Source organism: Agelaius phoeniceus, chromosome 5 (genome assembly GCF_051311805.1).
Source record: "Agelaius phoeniceus isolate bAgePho1 chromosome 5, bAgePho1.hap1, whole genome shotgun sequence".
Classification (NCBI taxonomy): domain Eukaryota; kingdom Metazoa; phylum Chordata; class Aves; order Passeriformes; family Icteridae; genus Agelaius; species Agelaius phoeniceus.
The window spans coordinates 32,828,082-32,848,422 of NC_135269.1; the positions used below are offsets into that span (position 1 = coordinate 32,828,082).

At 36.5% G+C, this 20,341-nt stretch overlaps 1 protein-coding gene and 1 long non-coding RNA gene across 2 annotated transcripts in view; one reads left to right on the plus strand and one right to left on the minus strand.

Moving 5' to 3' along the window:
• The window catches only part of TSPAN19 (tetraspanin 19), a 9,417-nt gene extending 7,862 nt beyond the window's left edge, over nucleotides 1–1,555 (plus strand). The window contains 3 exon segments of the mRNA XM_077178006.1: nucleotides 232–315; nucleotides 1,485–1,518; nucleotides 1,521–1,555. Coding sequence (XP_077034121.1) covers nucleotides 232–315; nucleotides 1,485–1,518; nucleotides 1,521–1,555 — 153 coding nt within the window.
• An 11,341-nt stretch (nucleotides 1,556–12,896) lies between these two features.
• Nucleotides 12,897–20,341, minus strand: part of LOC143694048 (uncharacterized) — a 37,918-nt gene continuing 30,473 nt past the window's right edge. The window contains exon 2 of the long non-coding RNA XR_013182223.1: nucleotides 12,897–13,524. This is a non-coding gene — a long non-coding RNA (uncharacterized LOC143694048). The remainder of the gene's footprint in view (nucleotides 13,525–20,341) is intronic.

The following is a 20,341-nucleotide window of genomic DNA, read 5'->3' on the forward strand; positions in this document are numbered from 1 at the left end:
TTCTTATGAACAATCAGCTTAGTTCAGATAATTTAAATAATACTATAGCTAATATTTCCCAGTAAACATTACTGATGTATTTGCTTTCTGGCAAGTAAATACCAGAACACATCATACCATACAGAAAGGCTCTATTCTATAAATTCTAAAAGTATGTTCTTATTAAGATGCAATATAAGTTCCAAAACTGACATGATTTTTCTTTACATCCCTTTTTATGTACTTGCCTAGGGATGTGAAGAACATTTAAACATGTAGTTTGGAAACAATGTTCTTACCTTAATCAACATTACTATCAGCCTCCTAACCACACAGGTAAGACTGCTTTTAAGCAAAAAAAACCCACAAAATGCTGGTATTTTTACTGGGATTAAAAATCAATCCAGTGCCATTTGGTTTTGACATGCTCTACAAAATTTTATAATATTTCCATCAATTTTAATTAGAAGAAAGATCAAGCACTATTTACCAACAATCTGCCATATATTCAAATACTATCAGAAATTTTGTTGTCCAAAGCCTGTAAAATGAAGTGATTGACCAGGCTTCTGAAAGCAAACAGCATTTTAAGGCCAGGAAGTGGTTAAAGACTATGTAAAATCTCTGCACCAAAAGACCTAAAAGACCTCTTTTGTCCTCAGTACAGAACCTACTCCATGAGTGTACTAAATCAAACAAGACAAAATAAAGAAATCTCTTCTCCCACATCTATGAGAAAATTTTCTCTGACAAAAATCACAGCTTTGAATATCAGAACAAAATCACATGAATAATAGCAGAAAGACTTGATTGTTCACTCTACAGATACCCTGAAGGTAGGCAGAAGGCAGGAAGAAGGATTTTTAATAATATCTAAAATTGTGAGGTTGGATATGAAATCAGTGCATTTTTACTCAGACAATTAAAAGCATGGCCTATTTTACCTCCTCCATATGTCTAGCTTCCTACAGATGTATGTAGTAAAAATATTCAGGCTATGAAGTGAGGCAGTTCAATGATGAAAAAGTTTCTTTTTCATACTCACCTAATCCTCACTACACAGATCATGACTGTCTCATGATCCTCAATTTACTATCACTGACACATTCTTGTCAGATGGCAAAGATCTCTTATCCCCGTTCAAGAGCTAAGACCAAGAATCCCAGAATCATTTAGTTTGGGAAAGACCTTTAAGGTCATTGAATTCAACCATGTTTGGATTCATAGGGTAGTGAAACCTTTAATAATACTGAATTATGTGTCACTTGAAATAGATTCCAAGATACTTCTGTGAATGTGGACCCAAGTGACTTGCTGGAGGTCACACAGCAAGTCTGTACTGATGCAGAAAATTCAGCTTGTGTCTTTGGACATTGTGATCATTCTCCTTTATATCCTCTGCATTGTGATTCATAGGAGCCCAGTTGGCAGTCAGTTTGGCTCACTCATGAGTGAGTTTGAACAATTTCTTTGCTGTTTTTATCTCACCCTTTTTCCTTTCCCAGATTTTTTTGATTGCACTCACTGGCTATCTAAAAAAGCCAGGAAGACTAATATTTGGCCAAATGAATCATGAACTCTCCTGAGCATTGCTGTGGTGCAATAATTCTCTGATCCATTGTTATGACAGTCTCATAGTGGAACTACTTCCACTAAAATTTGGATTAGTCTTTACTTGTTGTAGTCATGATAATATTAACATTTTGGCTTTAATATGTTTGAATTTTGCTCATGCCTATGGCTATGGTAGTATGCTACACAATATTTTGTGTTAAAGTTTGAAGTACTATGTTATTCACTAGCTGGTTAACAAATCTTCCTGATTAGCTCAATATTAGTTTCTTGAATGCCTGGATCAACTTGTTCAAAGTGATGTAAATAGTACTGCATAGTACATTGCACTTTGAAACAGAAGGAGCCTTTTATCAGATTTGGTCAAGAAAAAAATTTACTAAATGTTGCTTCCTTAGGCCTTTTCTTTCCAGTCCTTCTGTGTTTTGTTCTTATCTGTTGTGTAATTTAATCTCACAAAATTTCACTGTGTCTTATAAATATTGGAGTCCTCAGGTCTTTTCCAAGGAGTGTTGTTGTTGACATCTTTTTTTTTACTCGGTGTCTCTTACCAATAATTTAATCAAATGGATTTAGTGGTTCAGAGTGGAGTGGTCTTGAAACCATAAAACAATTTTTATCCTCTGATCAATGAGGTGACCTGAAACATCTTGGGAACAGAGGAAGGTGTAGTATTGCAAGCATATGTGGTAGCATTTTTTTATTTTTTCTCTAAAACTTCCCTTTCAGTAATCAATTTTCTGACCCTTATAAATTTGGTATCTTCTTTTTACTTAGAATGAGAATAATTCCACTTCGAGTGCTAGCCGTGGGCTGATTTTTTTACTTAGAGAACATCAAATTCAAAGGAGTGCCTCCTTCCCTTCAAGAGTTACATTTTGGGAAGTATACAAGACTTCAGTCACTGTGAAGCAGCTTCTGCAAATGTACAAATACTTCTATTCCGTCCACATGGGAGGGTTCTTCACTATTCTAGCACAGTCAATTACATCCAAATTTAATAATTACCTATCCATGTCTCACTGGTTTGTTACACTTAAAATAATTAATCATGTCCCTTGTTTCAAAAGGGTATTGAGGATGAGATTACCTGGCTAAGTGCAGCCATGTAAAGCTGGACAAGTATTCTAGTGCATGTGAAGTGCAAGGTACTCCTGCAGAGTAGCAATTAATCCTTTTTCCTAGGTAAATAGTATAGAATGACATCCTCTTAGAAGTACCATTATTCTGCTGGTTCGAGTGGGAGCCTACTTGCCATAACTTACAGCTTTTACAACTTAAAATGGTTAACAGTAAATGAACTGGATTCCACTTTGATAATATATAGTCAGGAATTCAGAAATTCCCAAATAAAGTTACACGTGAAATTTGCATTTGTCCCTAATGTATCTTTATTCTAGAATGTTTGTGAATTATGTGCTCACATATTGGCTTTTCACAGTAGGCTGAAATACAAATTCTTTATAAATGTACTGTAGTTTGTACACAAATATTGTCTTAGGATGGACTGAAGTGACTTCTAGAGTTCTAAGGAAAAACTTGGCATGCCCAAATGAGAGAAGAATGTAGGTGTGTACATATATTCTGTATGTAAGGAAATGCTGCACAATACCTGATAAGACCTGTATAACAATTAAAAATTCATAATTGGTGCTAAAATCTCCAGCAAGCCCACAGATAACTAGACAATAGACAAAGGTGTGTGTGCAAGAAAATTACATATAAAATTGTCAGTACTGCCACATATACTGCTGATGCTTATGAGGAATAACTATAAAACATCACTTTTAATGTAAAATTTAGTAAAAAAGGAATAAAATTTTTAGGATGGAAAGCTAATTATTCTTGTTGGTGTTTTGAGATACAAAAATGGAAAAAAGTATTTGTTTGCCAATTTATGCAATTGTGATAGGTAGCCACTAGAGGACACAGGGAGCTTAAGAATAATGCAGGTGATAGACAAAAGTAAGATTTGCAGAATGCCAGAAATACACACTTTATACATAGTTCACACTTAAAAACATATTGAATAATTCTGAAGCTAGTAGCCACATGGTACTGTATAACAGAGAAAATTATTTTGAAAGACTATGCTTCAAAGGAATGGCATGGGAAACAACCCTCAGTAGCTGTGTTAAAGCTCTGGAAGCTAATGAGTGGATCCAATTCAGCTAATTAAGAAGCTATGTCACTAAAATTAGGAGATGTCCTTAAAGGAATTATTAGTACAAGCGAGCAGGTAGAAATCATAACTTCATAAATGCTCTATACAAAGTAAAGAGAGAAAACAGAGACTGTGGTTGCACAGCCACTTTCCTTTGGCTTAAAAGCACTCTTCTGCTGCAGAGTGGTCCCACTGCCTTCAAGGCCTGGCTGGGCACTGGCACTTGTAGCCATGCAGCTCTGTGAGGTACTGATCCAAGGCTCTGATGGGTCAAAAAAATAATCCTGCAATAAAGTAGCGATTTTTTTTTTTTGTTGGTTTTTTTTTTTTTTTTTTTTTGTTTTGGTTACTGATTTTGGGTTTGGATTCTGTAGTTTGTTTGCTTGTTTGTTGGTTGGTTGGTTTGTTGGGTCAATGTAAAATATATATACTTATATACATACTTGTTCAGTGTAAAATAAATATACATTGCAGGGATTTGAATTTTTGTTCATCCTCTCTGTACATAAATCCTATCCTAAAATTAGAGTCCCTCTGGTTTTCTTAATATCTGCCCCATCTTGTTATATGCCTGGGTGCACAATGGTTAATCTTCAGTAAAAGAGCACTGAATCTTACTCTCAGTGCACTCTCAGTGTCTCATGACTTGAAATTTTAAGATGGTTTAAACCTTTTGAGGATAATGAGACTGAAATTTCACACGTTGTCTATCTCTGTAATTGGTTCTCCAGTTTTTATAACATTAGATAATATAAGTTAATGGGATCAGCGTCAGCATCACATCAAATAAATAGTCATGGTGTTCACTGTGACTAATGTTTGCAGAATTCTCCTGGGGGCCTAAGAAGAGTTCAGGTGGCTCTGAATAAATCCTAAACTGCTCTTTTTACACTTGGATTTTTGTAGGGCTACAGGTTCAAGCTAGCTGACATGGAGCAATGTAGCAGGCACTTTAAAACAGCGTGGTCACTGAAGCTCTGAAAAAAATTTTGGACAAGTTAGGCACAAATTAACTATATGCCTGTCTACATGGCTAGGCAGCCCTAGAAAAACAGTGGTGTGAGTGCCACCTGGTTATTTTGTTTTCATATTCTGAAAGAAATAGAAATTGTAGTTATTTGTTTTGCAATTATATTGCTCATACTGCTCAGTTCCTGAGGGAACAGAATCTGCAGTTCCCACAGGACATTTGCAATTTGTGTTTGGTACTTTTCCAAAGCTAATGTAATCAATGTCAGTTCTGTGAATGTCATGTGTGTGTTCAGAATGGGAAGCTCCCAAAACACTGTCGATAGAGCTACTTCAGCATAAAAGTCATGGGGAAGAGGTGAAGAGGTTTACATATTTTAAATACTAGTTTGATGTAGAACATGTTGGCTGATTTCAGGTATGACATCCAAGAATTTGAGCATACCAACTCAAAAGAACAGGACAGATCAAAGACATAATTTGTCTAGGATGACTCTTTGTAATGAAAATTTGAAACCACTTTTTATTATATGAATGCTAATAGTAGGAAAACTATTATGCACTAACAGAAAAAAACCTCAAAACCAAAACAAACAAAAAAATCCTCCCCCCCAAAAATAAACAAAACTAACAAAAACCAACCAACCAACCAAACAAACAAAACCCCAACCCATAAAAGGAATACCTAGCATCAAAATACAAAGGAGAAAAGTACGATGAGAAAATGAGAACAGCTTTTTTTTACTAAGTCAAGCTTGCTAGATCTTTCAAGAATCACTAGCCAAGCTCCCATTCTCCATTCTTATAAAAAGAACTAGAATTCCAAGAGGAGTACAGTAAATAATACCCCTTTTGCTTTAACAGATGTGGTGACATTAACATATGATCCCAGTGATCTAATGATGTTTCAAAATAAAAGGTGACCTTTGTTTCTTTAAAGAACATTCTTAAGCCTCAATTATGTTAAATACAAATGCAGACAGTCTTGTACAATGCTTTGATCACACAACTCATGGCATTTATTCCTTATGACAATAAGGTGATTAGAATATCAGATCTGTATATTTCATATTTCTAAAAAAATCTCCCCAGCTAGATTCCCATTATGTAGTGATGGGAACAGTACATGTTTACAGTTCAATTTTTCCCAGCTTGAACTATTTTAAACAAAATTAAATTTGTTTTATGTTGAATTAAATAAAGATTTTCTAAAGATTTAATGTCAATATTTCCTGATCAACCAGATAAAGCATTTAAATATAGTGAAAAGGCATGATTTTTTTCCCCCTGAAACTTACTGGAATTTGTGGCTCCAGAAATGACCACCTAAAATATTTTCGTGAATAAAAATCAGTGCCCTTATGCGCTGGCAGTCAAAATGATAAATTATTGGGAAGTAACTGCAAAATTAGTGTACATTTATCTAAATGCAATTACATTCTGGTGTGAACAGAGATTATGAAGTGTAGGGCAAACTTAAAGGGCTTCCCAGGGCAGGTAAAAGTCATGACAGCTTTGGAGGAACAGGTTGCTAATATTAGGCATTTATGATGTCCATGGGAAGTGAGAGAAGTGTAGTGAGGCAAGTGTCCTCTTTTTGTTGAGTGTAGAATAAAGAATATAATGTTGTGCCAAATGTCTGGATGGTGCACCCCCAGCCTCTTCACTCTATGAAATAAATGCCAGTGGTTTACACTTTTTTGAGACTTAGAATCACAGTGTAATTGAATTGTTTCTATGGAAAAAACCTTTAGATCACTGAGTCTCATCATTAACCAAGCACTGCCAAGTCCACCACTAAACCATATCCCCAGGTGCAACATCTACATGTGTTTTATATAATTCTAGGTTTGGTGACTCAGCCACTTCCCTAGACAGTCTACCTAGTACCACATAGATCTCTGCCTGTAATTCCACACTTTCCCAGTATTGCAGAAGTCACAAGTTTACTATCTGGCTCTCTGTCCTATTTTAATAGAGATTGCACATGTTGGCATTAAGTATTGAAGTCTTGTACAACACATGATTCTTAGACGTGATGTTATTTGTAAACACCATGAACTGAGAATGAGTGTATGATCCTGGACAACATCATTCTAGTCTGACTATCAATGGCAACACTTCTCTATTTGAATGGCTACACTTAAATTAGTTATGGTTCTTCAAAGTCTCCAGCACACCTTAGTAATGCATTGCTTCATTTAATAGCTACAGTTTCAGGAAAAAAAAAAAAAAAGCAGAATGTAAATGAAGAATTTCTTAATGGTTCTTGAGTCTGAACAAAATTCAGATTTAATTATTTGATCAGCATGGCTGTTACAACCTTCAGTACCTCACCTCCAACATCCCTGGGCTGGTACCTCTTCTCGTGTCACATCCATCATGCTCTTATTTATAAATAGTTCCCTTCATCAGTCACTAGCAGAGTGATATTTCATATGTTTGTGTGGATTAGATACACTTTTAATATTTCTGTGACAACATCCTTTACTAGTTCAGACACAGGTACATATAAATCATCAACAAGCTCAGAGGAATGGAATAAAAATATTTGGTAATATCCCTACATTCACTGCACGAAGTAAAAACAACAAGAAGTAAAGTTGAAATTTTCCTAGCCTCAATCTTGCAAGCATTTTGCTAGTCCTAAACAAGCCTAGTTGTAGCTTTTCTTGTGCTTAGTCATTGTGACCATTTCTTGTCTGGATCAAGCCTTATGTTTCTAATGAAGGGTGTGTTTACACTGCAGCCCTTCCTCTAGGGGACTGCTAGTCAGTCATCCATGTTCATTACTCTAGCAAGAGCATTAAGATTGTCAAACCTTTCAGACCTTCCTCTGGTAAATACATTTGAGAGTGGTGACAGATGCTCAAGTTCTGGGGAAGGAATGACAGATGGGCACTCAGGCAAGGATGTATCTGCCTGTCCCTGCCTGCCCACTTGTGCCCACATGCCCTCACACCATCACTGCAGGCTCTGCAAGCAGGTCTCCTGTTCCTAAGGCATGGCACTGAAAAGTCAGACTGTTAGCACACCTCCATATGCTGCCATGTACCTTCTGCATGATGTGATTCCCACACTCATCACACTGGTGATGACTGCATGGCAGCAGCTTGAAATAGCCACAATATTTTCCTTTACCAGAAAGAAAACTATTCTTTTTCATTACTTCTGAAAGATAGCTGTGTGCACTAATAGTTTTCAAATCCTCAACATAGCCCTGGTAAGTTAAATATCCTGTGAAATTTACAATAGCTAAGGGTCTAATTAATATATTAGAAATTAGTTATATTTTAGAGAAACTAAAATTAATGATTTAAAAGCAAGTAACAGAGTCACTGGTATTCTCTTTACAAAGTGCTGAGTCATGTCACTCCTAAGGATCATAGATTTCTCAGTGATTCTTTCTTCAGTGCCCTAGCTGAAAACCTCCAAGTGGTGATATTTTTTCTGCACATACTTATTATGTTTTACAGAAATAATAATCACAAATGCAAAAATCTAAGAACAAACATATTTAGTATGTTGGCATGACTCTGCAAACAAGAAAAGAAACACTGGAGTATTTCTCCATATTTGTTTACATCCTTTTCAACTTTCTCTCCCACTAAAACATATTAAGTGCATCACGAATATATAAAAAAAATATTTTTCACATAATGCTGTACTTGGCTCATTTGCATTGCATGCATTTCATTGGGTCCTTTACAGCCCTAAAAGCCAAAGAGGTATTTTTCAGGAAGAGAAAGGCTAGGTTTTTCTCTTCTTCACCCAAGTTCACACACATCTTACTCCATCACATTTAGTGGCACTCCTCAAGATGGAAAATAGTGTGAGCAAGGACAAACCTGGAATCACAAAGCTCTCTTTCTCCAGCTTTCTTTTTTATTTTTAGAGACAAGAGATCTCTAATAAACTGAAGATATGTATTCCCTTTGCTGCCTTCACGAGATGATTATTTGTTCATGGTCATATTGAGATGACACAATATTTCCCATAAAATACCTCATGTAATATACTTAATGGGTTATGTATATATAGGATGAACTATTGTGAGGATTATGATAACTGTAAATTGAAAGGAGACATTAAAAAAAGCTTAAAAATCTAAACCAAACTGAAAAAGTTATTTGAGACCGTCAGTGAATCTTGATTCAGAAATGAACTATTGAAAGCAGCTTTGAAGTGCTGCACTGAGGACAATAGACAGAGACTCAGAAATTCTAGGTTTGAGGTTTTTTCTGCCATTGACATACTAGGTCACTGTTGGCAAATCTTTTCATCTCTTATTGTTGCAAAGCCCCCAGATGGAAAAAGAACACTTCTTCTTTGTCTTCACATGACTTATTTGCTTGAAATGTTATGTCTTTTGGATATATGGCTTGCTTTTTAACTCTGTATATTTGTTTAGTGGTCTTTGTTGGGAGTCACTGGGCACTACTATAATAAATAGAAGTTTCACTGTTGTCCAAAAGGCAACTTGGGTCAGGTTATCCAATGGTAAACGTCAAAATTCACATGCAAGGATCACAATAAAGTAATTTATAAAATTGAAATGAAGCTGCCTAAAATCCAGCAAGCTGTATCTGCTCCTGTCAGCAATAATCAGTGCTTCTCCTCTCTTGTAGGGAGAAAGGTGTTCAGCTCTTTTTTTCCATCCAGTTAAATCCAGATAAAGGCCAGACAGCTTCATCCACAGATTTGCACAAAGTTTATACCATCAATAGTAATTCTAAAAAGGCACAAGTTTGGATAGCATTTCTGCTTATATTAACAAGGTATTGCTACCAAATGTATTTTATTGCTGTTCTGTTTGGGTAAATTATTGTAGACATTTTTATTAGCATCAGGCACAGAAAAACAAGCAGTTAAATGAAGGCACAGAAAATAAAATACTCCTTCTGAGACATCTATTGCCAGATATAGTGCACTGGAGAAAATGCTGAGATAATGTTATGGTTCCTGTTTGGAATGTCTAGGATTTTTAGCTGTCTGGCTGTTTATTTTTGCTTTGTCCTGTTAAAGCGCCTTTAAAGAACTTTTTCAGCAGAGATTATTAATTTCAGTATCCCTGAGATATTGCTGAGAGAGTATTCTGGTGAAAGAGATCATCTGGATGTTTAACTAACCTAGGCAAAGATCTGAAAAACTGAACTCTAAGTCAGACTTGTGACCTTATGTTTCATAGAAATTATTAAATCTTTTTAAAAATTCACCTCAAGTATGGGGGAACTGGGTCACCTAGCTGCCTAAAATGCAATTTTTACAGATTTTCATAGCTAATTAAATTTACAGAAATTTTCTAGACAACAGCTGTGTCATGAGAACTCCTCTGGAAGTATGAACACTGACAAACTGGGAAATTCTTTCATATATACTTCTTTCTATCATATTCTTTCATAACCCTATTAAAATTATTTCATAAATAGTGGCCAGATTTGGTTCAAGTCAGAAAAGCTTTGACACTATTTTTGAAGTTCTCTGGATGTTTTTTCTTAATTTTTAAAGTTTTTTTTTTCCTCCACAGCCAGAAAAACACATGATCCCAGAAAGACCCTCACACAAACAATTACTTTCCTGCCCTTATCTTGTTATCCTCCATTTTCATGAAGGAAATCGAAAGCTGCAGCTCAACTCTGCCATTTTTGAGAAAGAAATTGCAAACACATTTTTTTTTTTTTTGGTTTCTACTTGTCTAATACAAGATGAAGATAAACAAGCGCTCAACTAAGAAACATAGGAACTGGAATCCTGCTGAAATTTCATTGTTAAAACCTGCTTATTGCCACAATCTCAGGTCTAAGACTTGTAGAGTTAATGGGGTCCTATAAGCTCACTCAGGTACTTTTTACCTCGCTTACTTGAGTGTGCCAAGTGGTATGTTAGCACAAATATTTCCCAAATCAAAGTTGTGTTAATATTATATTTCTTAGCTCTGTATCTTCAGCTTCTTTACTGTAATTCATGGCATGACTGGGTTTTAATTATTTTTTAAATTCTTATGCTTAGGAAATGGAGACATCTATTTTTAACTTTTTCACCCAAAATCTTTATTTTGCCTTTTGACATTTAAATGCACTTAAGCGTGTGGTTCCATAGAAAAAAATAAATAAACGTGTTTAACCTACAAACTTTTACTTTGTGCAAAATGAAAGGAAACATCTGTGAAATCTGTGTGAAGTAGAGTTTCCAAATGTGAGAAAAGTCATCAGCCAGCAACTAACTCAACAGGACAGTTTATTGAGCTGTGCTGGAAGGTCAGCCCTGCTAGGCACTCAATAGTCATCTACTAAGACCAAACTTGCAGACAAATTGTAAATACACATAACAAAAAAAAATTTCCCTGCACTCCCTGATGACTATCAACTGTATTTCTGAGAGTGTAAATTATGTCTGTAAGATCACACACAGAGACCCAGGCCACGGGTACATTATGCAAGAAACTGCAGCTGGCAGAGTGCAACAAGCAATGTGGCAGCAAGAGCAAGCAGGTTTGAACATGGAGTGAAGAAGCAAAAGACTCAGACCATCCCTATGAAAGTCTGTTTCTTAACCTACACCTTAATGGTAGGGAAAGGAATTATAACCCAAATCTAATGATTTCGAATTTATACTTAATCTACTTGGCCATGATTGCAGGCCAATACTGTACAGGGGAGGGTGTGTTCCTAAAAGCAGAGAAATTTGCCTATGACACAAAAATGAGGTACTGGACTGTTTCATGGCATTAATGAAAAAATATTTTATGTGGTTTCTAATGAGTTTTAACCTGTTCAGATAACATCATATAATAGTTTGACATATCTTGTAATTGTCTTCAGTAATTATAAACCAGCCTTAAGGGCAGCTGACTAACAGCATCTCCCAATGATTTTCTTGCATCAGCAGCTACAGAAACACATTGAAACTCCAGGATGAGAAGGTCAACTCCATTGAAATAAATGAGACAACATTCAACCCAGGCTTCACGTTTAACAGAGAAGTATCTATAAGATTTTGTTCTAACTTCAAGTAATTTTCCCAAACAGGACCATTTCTCTTCCGTGCTCTGTAATGCAGGGGCTTAAGATTCCTGCATGATTTCTATTTACATGGATGACTCGCCACAGTGCTGTTGATTCTTTGCCATTAAAGGCACCTTAAGGAATTTAAGCTTTGCTAGATATCACTTGGCAATGTATTTGCACTATACCTGTCCTATGCACTGAAACAAGATTGAGTGTCTGCTACATTTTGTTGAACCTGAAGAGATGACTTACCTGTGCAGCGAGGCCTTTGGATTCTGACATTCATAAATGACTGATGGAAAAATCTGATAACAGTGAACAAGATTTTTCTCCCACAAACTGCTTAGACATTAAACCTGAATGTTTCATTTATCTCTGGATATCTACTGAAAAATTTTAGATCCTCAAGGTCTCTTAAATATTGAATAATAAGCTGAATTTCTCCCAGAAGTGCTGATAAACCCCCAATGTGTTTGTAAAACACATTTGAATCATGTCTGCATGGACATTTTTCTCTGTATCACACAAAGTGTGATATACACTCACAGTCCTGCTGCAGTCCTGGATTCTACTCACCATCAGATCAGAGGTCAACAAGAAATTTCCTCATGTTTAGGAGATGAGGATAAAAATTTATGCTTAACTAAGAACATAAAAGGTAAGGACATAAATAGTTGAGTGGGGAATCATGGACTTAATTTAGTTGGGGAAAAGTTCTGCTTTTGATTTCAGTAGTGTTACATATCTTCAGTAGATTCAAAACAAGTAAAAATCCAGAAATTTTGCCATTTCATGGAGACAAATCCTGAGATGTAAAACTAAAAACAAAATTATGAAAATACCTAACATCAACTTTCATCTACATCAACACCTACAAATTTATTTCCAAATCATTTAGAAGACCAAAACAAATATTTGATTGATTTTTGAAGGTCAAATAGGAGGCTCAGAGCTTTACTAGCTGATGCCACTCTTATTCTTCAAAGAATGAATGCCATTCTCCTATTACTGCATTTTCTGCATGTTTTTAAATGGTATTTAAGGAGCCTCTTCATATCTATACATGTAGTAGCTTGATAAGGCTTAATTTAAATTAAAATATTTTCAGTTTAAAAGAAATAGGATATATAATTTATTTGTTAAAATACAATAGCCATACCAGCTAAATATATCCAATAACAAACGTGTTATAAGACATTGTTACACAATGGTTCAGGAAATCATTTAATATTTGACAATGATAATAGTTGCAAGTAAAGGAAAAGTGGTGTTCTTTTGAACAGATAAAGCAATAACCAAACTTACAGGAGTGTCCGTGTACCCTCAGGTTAACATGATAATCCAAACTTTAAACAGATAGAATCTATAGCAAAAGTTAATATCAGGAAAAATAGCAAGCATAAGCAGTATAGAAAACCAAAGCTATGGGTCTGGAAAATCCTTCTTGCTTTCGTTTGTTGAACTGTGACTTACAAGGTGCATCCAAGCTCAGATTGTTGCTCTTCTCTAACCTTGACCAGAATTCACCAGGGATGTCTTGTACATTAGCCTGGCTCAACCCAGTCAGTTAAGAAGCTAATTGGTTAACTCTCATGGATCATGTGGGACACCATACAAGGACATTTTTGGGTGCATTTACACAGTTATCCAGCACAGGAAGGACTTTTGGGTGCTTGCATTTGGATATGGTGGAGACAGGACCAGGAAATGGAGCTCTGCAAAAATGGTACAGAGAAAAGCAGTGAGGTCATGGCTCTGGGGTTTTTTTGCACCAAAGAAGCAACTTTCTCATTTCTCTTCTTTGCTTTCCCTCTTACTATGACAGAATGGCATCTGAAAAGGAAGGGAAGAAATAATGTCAGACTCAGAGTTAGGGACATAGAAGCAAGTGCAACAGAATTCAAATAGGGGAAGAGAAGGATAAAAAGAATAAACATTCTCATTTTCAGCTGAAGAAGTTTGAGCACCTTGAATGGCTAATTTTGTATTTTCTCTTTATGACTGAAAGGAGGAGAAGAGCAGCAGCAGTTCTTTATGCATTTGAATACACAGACGTGGTGCATACTTCTGGAATAAGACACCGCAGTAGGTGGAAGCAAGTAAGTAGGTGCAACAGCCTTCCCTTGTCTCCTGCTTGTGCACCCCGAATATTGTGTCATGTTGTTACAGAGCATTGCTATTCCAAAGGTGGAGGTGAAGTTTGCCCTCTTGCACACACTTGGAAACTTCATGTGTGGCGGGCAGGGCCCAGATGCAGCTGGAGGATTGGTAGGTTATAAGACAACCCTCAGGCAAGCCAGTCTAAATGTTCAAACCACTGAATTATCACCACCTACAGCAGGATTTTGGAAGGCAGGAACAACCTCTGTTTCATCTTTGACAGAAGGACAGAGTTAACAACATTTAGGAAAGGATTCAGAAGCATTGTCTCCCAAGAGAAAGAAAGCACATTTTGATAATGTTAATTAAGGTAAAAAATAGCCACTCAGCTTCCCAACTTTGGCCATTTCACTTTCCTGCATGGTGTTTTCAAGACTTCCCTGTGAGGGGTTACAGTTTTGAGTAACAAAATTTGAGTTGCAAATGTTAACTTTGCAGTTTTTTATCTGTAGAATGAGTCTAAGGAAAAGTTATAGACTTGTTTAGTTTCTGAAGCAGGAGCTGTTCCTGTAAAGATAAGAAGGCAGTAATGCTCAATAGTTTGAAGAATCTCTGACTAAACCATATTCTCTGCCTCTGCTCATATTTTAAAGGTAGCCTCCATTTTAGGAAATCTGTACTCACTTGACACCAGGAAAAGAAGTTGAACCTTACTTTGGTCCTGCAAGGCAGATAACGCTGGGTCTGGGAGATAATGGGAGCATTATACCTCTGTCTCCCTTGTTCTGATGCAGCTGATCAGGAAGTGGGTAGGTGGCAAGAGAGGTTAATTTTGCTGTCTCCAGGAATATGAAATCATGAGTGAGGCCTGAAAATATCATTTGTCTGACTTGATGCTCACATGATGATCACATAAGGTGAGTTTAAATTCTCACCTTATCATGAATTTTTGGAGAAAAAACTTAAAAAGTAGAAAATACATGAAGTTTGCAATAAGGTATGGGAACCACCAACATGGAGGTGATAGACCAACAGGCTGCCAACCAAACTAAAATGCCTAGAAAAGGGGACAATTTGTCCCTGCCACATTGATGTACATTGATGTCTCAGAAAAAGGGAGAAGTGGAAAAATATGGTTGTAACTATTAGAGGAAATTCTGCAAAATCAAAAGAAAAATCTGTTTTCATAACAAGCTATCTGTTTTCATTACAAGCTAGCTCGCTGGTGCTCACCCCTGTGCTCAGCCGTGAGCTCTTGCCCCATGGCTGGGGCACAGGAAACAGGTCAGATATCATTGTCTTCATGCTGGAGTTCCTGAGGTGTTGGCAGCTGTGCCATGGTTTGCTGCACATGCCTGAGCTTAGAGCAGGCCCAGCAGAGAACAGGACATGGAATCTGGGACCAACACAATTCCTGCACCTCTTTGGAGTCTGTCCCCTACACTGTCCCCATCGGCTGCAGCAGGGAGCAGAGCACCAAAACACATCTGCTTCTGTAAGCCAGAGCAGAGCAGATGAAAATGTATGCCTCATTCTCTGCTACCTTATGTATCAGAGTAATCACTTCCAGCAGCACAACTGAACAGATTGCATTTTAAATCAGTGAATTAAGTTTGTGGTAGAATTTGCATATTCTTTTTATTATGTATTTTCCCCCATATTTACAGGAAAAACATACAAGAAAGTATTATTCATTATCCTAATTACAAAAGTATTTTGAATCAATTACTAAAAAAAAAAAATGTAGTGGCAAAATTTCCTTTTCCTAATGAAAGCTTTCTTAAACCAGCACTTTCAGAATGCCTTATTTTAAATAAAACTATTCTCTCTGAAAGATGCAGATATTTCTCTGAGTATGTTCAAAATACAAAAAAACATTTACAATATTACTTTGTTGCATAAACAAATGAATGCAGATATTTTTCTGCAAGGAGTGGAAGTATATCCAACAACATATACTATCAATTGCCTTTTCATCCCTAGAAGACTATTGGATTTGACCTCATGAGTTCGTGCTTTGAAACCACAGGAAGACATGATCCTTAGTCCAAAGATGAATATTTCAATGGTATCTTGGCTGCTGCTGTATCTTTAAACACTACTCAGAAATTGTAGAAATGTATCAGAATGGTGTCATAAGATAAAATAGTAGGGCTGGCATTGGAAAGGCCAGTGGTCACAAGCCAGTAGCAAAAGAGCAGGTAATCAAAAGAATCGTAAGAGACACTGACTGAGAAGAAAGCAGAAATTTTCAGTTACTACACTGACTATTCTTTCAGCACAGCAGTTGCAAAAATGGCAGGGAAAAAGTCAAGGCACTTCCATAGCTTGGTGGCTGTGTCTGGGATAAGTGTTTGAGATTCCTCCTGCAACATTAGAGCAGCATGAAGTACAGAACTTGAAAGCATGTCTGCTGAGGATATTTTCAGCTGAAATAAAGCTACTGCTTAAGAAAACAGAAGTTAGTCAACAGGAGGCTCAGAAGTGCCAATTTCAATCAGAAATACTACTTTCAAATACAATTTGCAGCTCTTGCATGGTGAGAAGTGATTCTCACCAGGTGAACTTGTCCGGTCATCCATAAATAAAACAGCATCTTATGCAGTTCTGATTTCTAATCAGACATAACACCTTTCTGAAGACTTGAGTTTGAATTCTGACAACATTTATGGATAAACTATGTTTTTAAAAAGTAACTGCTTTATAATAGATTATATATTTTACAATGAAAATAATATTTATAAAAAAGTATTTCTATGTTTCTTCTACTGTTACTCCAAAGGGATTTCAGAAATCCCTTCCTTAAGAAAAAAAGTTCTAGGCATTCATACTTAATGTGTGAGTTCTTATGGAGGCATGCTTCCTTCTTTTGAAGCCATTTGAAAGTACCAAATATAAAAGTGAAACAGAAGCTTCAAAACATTTATATTCATAGAAATTGAGCTTTTCTGAAAATACACAACTTTCACAGAGGAAAGTTTCTCCAAACTCTACATACACTCCTAAGTAGACACCAAAGAATCCAATTCTCATACAAAATTACACAGGAAAATTGGCTCCATAATTTCTGACTCAGATAAAATATTAAGACCTACTACAAAACCATCAAAAACGTTTTTTGTTCCTCCCTTTCTCCACCACCACCAAGCAGATTTTATGCAACATCAAAATCTGAAAAATAGTGCAGACTAAATGTGGGTAGCAACTTTACTACTTGGGAGTGATGGAAGTAGCTAAAGAAGTAGCTGGACATAAAAAGAGCACAAAAAGTACTCTATAGAACACTTACAATAAGAAATTTAACTTCCTTGAGCAATAAATACTCTACATATGTCATCAGCTAACTTAGTGAGGGTGCTTTCAAACTTACTATCCAGATAATTTATGGAGATGTTGGCTAGGGTGGGGGCAAGTGTTGATCCCTGTGGGACCTGTGTGTGACAGGCAGCCAGCCTGAGCAAAAAAGCATCAATCAGCACCCCCTGATTCCAGCCTGTGAGCCAGCCTGCAGTCCATCCCACTGACCACCTGCCCAGTCAGTATCTTGCCAGCTTGTACAGGAGGCGGCCGTGGCAGTGTCAAGTGCCTTGTTGAAGTCCAGGGCTTTGAACTGCTTTGGCTGCCTCTTCTCAGCCTATGAACTCTGTTGCATCTCTGAAAAGCATTAAAGAGCTTTAGAGGACATGGAAATGTTATCAGAACAGGTTCAGGAAATTAATTTGTTTTTATCCATTTTGGCAATTTCTTACGTTACACACATTTGGAATAATTTGTAGAATTTAGATCAAAATCAAGGTTTTTTGATACTGAATCTTGTGTATCTAGAGAAGATGTAGAAAGTCTGAAATGGAATTAGAACTCTGGGTGTAAAGTCCTTTTCTAGTTTCAATTTTTTTTAACTTATACTTTACCATAAATCTAGTTCTTAAGCCCCTCCAAAAATTTGGCATAAGTTGGTCCTAAGTATCAACAATTATGATTATTTTCTCAAAGTTTACTAAATTGTACTTTGCCTATATAAATACAAATCACAGTTATGTTGTTTGGACCGGATCTGCTACAGTTTAAAATTCTTAAGCTATGAGAAATATTTTCAAAACACATGTCAGGGAATGTTCAGGTAAATTATTTTATAATATTCCCTTACCTGTAGGCTTTCCAATAAACTAAGCTAAATGATAAAAGACTTAATGATATCATTCTGCCTAGCAGTAGACTCTACAAATATTTTTGATTTTTGTTCATTCATTATAAATATTATTTTTCAGGGAAACAACAACCTAAAGGTACACAATGTCACTTACACAAGGCAAGCCAAAAGTCAAGATTCAATAATAAATTTAGGTGTTGACCAAAATTTTGTCTATATGAACCTAAGTGATGAGACTATTTAAGGATATGAAGTTACAGAAACAGAAATGCAGGAAGAAACTACCTGTCATGTAAAGCAAGTACATTTGTCACAATCCTTTTTGTTTCATTTCTTTGTATGGAATAGGTACTTATATATTCATATCCCTGTATGCTCATTCATATGGCTATATATATATATATATATCTGCACCTGTTGTTATCCACTGTAATTTGGTACCAGTGAAATTAATGCAGCCTCCTGGTGCTAAACTATTGGACTTACTATAACCATATTATCTTTTTTCTCTTTTCCTCCTTTGATGAATTTCCCAATCATGTGATACCATGTAGCAGGGAAATTGCTCAGAAAGTGGTGATGGTATATTAAAAGCAAAGCATTATAGGCTCCTTCTTTGCTGCTCTGCAAGCAATCAGAGAGTAACACTGAGATGAGATATATGAAGATTCACAGAATTAAACTGCATAATATGATGGCACTGAGTGAGTGTGGAGGGGGGAATAAGCCATAATAATTCAGTTTCAACCTGATATCTCATTTTCACCCTAACCGTCCTTTTGAGTGCAACTGGCTGGATGTGCAGCATCCAAATTTCTCTTACAAGTGATTTCCAGTAATGATGGGACCAATAAAGCAAGCCTCATGAGAAAGCTATCTAATTTATAAAGTAATGCAAGTCTTTTCATATCACAAATATTTAGCTTTGATGTAAAACAATGTTTTGGTTTTTTTTTTTTTCCAATTACTTACATGCTTTGAGCATTAAGCCAGGTTCTTTCCACTTCTTGAATCTCTGCATTTAATGAAGAACTGTGTTTAATAGCTAAAAATATGCATGTTTAATTATGTTTTAGGCATTTTTATCCTGGTGGAAATTAAGTTCTGAGTGAGACACTTGGGCTTCCAATAAAGATGAAGAGGAGAATAAGCTGTTTCAGAATAGGATCCAGAAAGGAAAAGACACTGGTAAAGGACAAGTCTGCACAGCACACTGAGGAACAGTACATTTGAAATAGAGGTTTGCTGAAGAACAGTGGCTCCACAAGAATAATTTATTTTCAGAAGGTACAGGTGAGTACATATAAATGGTGGCAGAAAATTCTATTCAGTCTTTTATATGGCTGTGGGGTTTACTGTTCATTAGAAGAAAGAGAAGGGGAGAGAGGGAGAGTGGCAGGGGAAAAAAGAGAAGGAAGAAAGTTGGAGAGGTGCTATTTTACTTATCTTTTAGAAAGTGTGGCCTGCTTGGGTCCAAAGTTCTCCTTACTAAGAGAGGTTTAAAGCCATAAAGCTTCCTTATAAGGCAGCAAGGCCATATATTCAGTGATTAATGTATGTGGTTAGATCCCATTTCACTGTCCCTGTCCTGTGTTAGCACTGAAATTCATAAGTGAAAGGGGGACTTGGTGCCATAAGCTGATGTGCTGGAGGATTTTGTGGTTTTGTTCTCCAAAGGTTTTTTCTGTACTCTAAATCAAACATGACACACACTTGCTTTGCTCAGATGAAGAACCCATAAACTCATCTGCCTTCTGCTTTTAACCCTTGGAAGTAAAATGCAGCGAGAATATTCCAAGAGCACCTCTTCACATACTTTGCTTCTGTTCCCTCAAATAACCTACAGCTTAGTTCTTACATGACCCTCCTGGGAGGTAGGTTTTGTCAGTTTGAATCCCTCAGGCAAAGAAGAGAACTTGATCCAGAGTGTCTCTTTCCTGGTGAGTGTTTGAATGTCTGTGGCCACTGCACTTCCCCTCAGCTGCAAGGGAAGGAAAGCAGCCACAACATTTTTGTCAGGTTGTGTCAGCCTGTGTCAGACCCTACTGAAGCCTGGGAGACAAATGCCTTTTTTTCACATCTGCATCAGGTTTAGGAGGGAGATAAGGATCTCCTGGGGCTGGGGAAGCCCTGGGGATTCACTGGAACAAAATTTTAAGAGTTTAGAGAATGTTAAAATCAATCAGGGAGAAACCAACCGATCTTAACAGCTTTCAGGTTTAGACATCATTGAGTGGGCAGTATAAGGGAAATTTTTTTTGGCTTAGGCATCTCAGATCTGCCTGCTTAGGTCCTCTACTACATCTAATGGAAAAATCCTGTTGAGGACTGAATCAAGTTGTTGAATACTTGTACAGTGTAATGGTCAGATACCACAGGTTTCTAGGATTTGCATTTAAT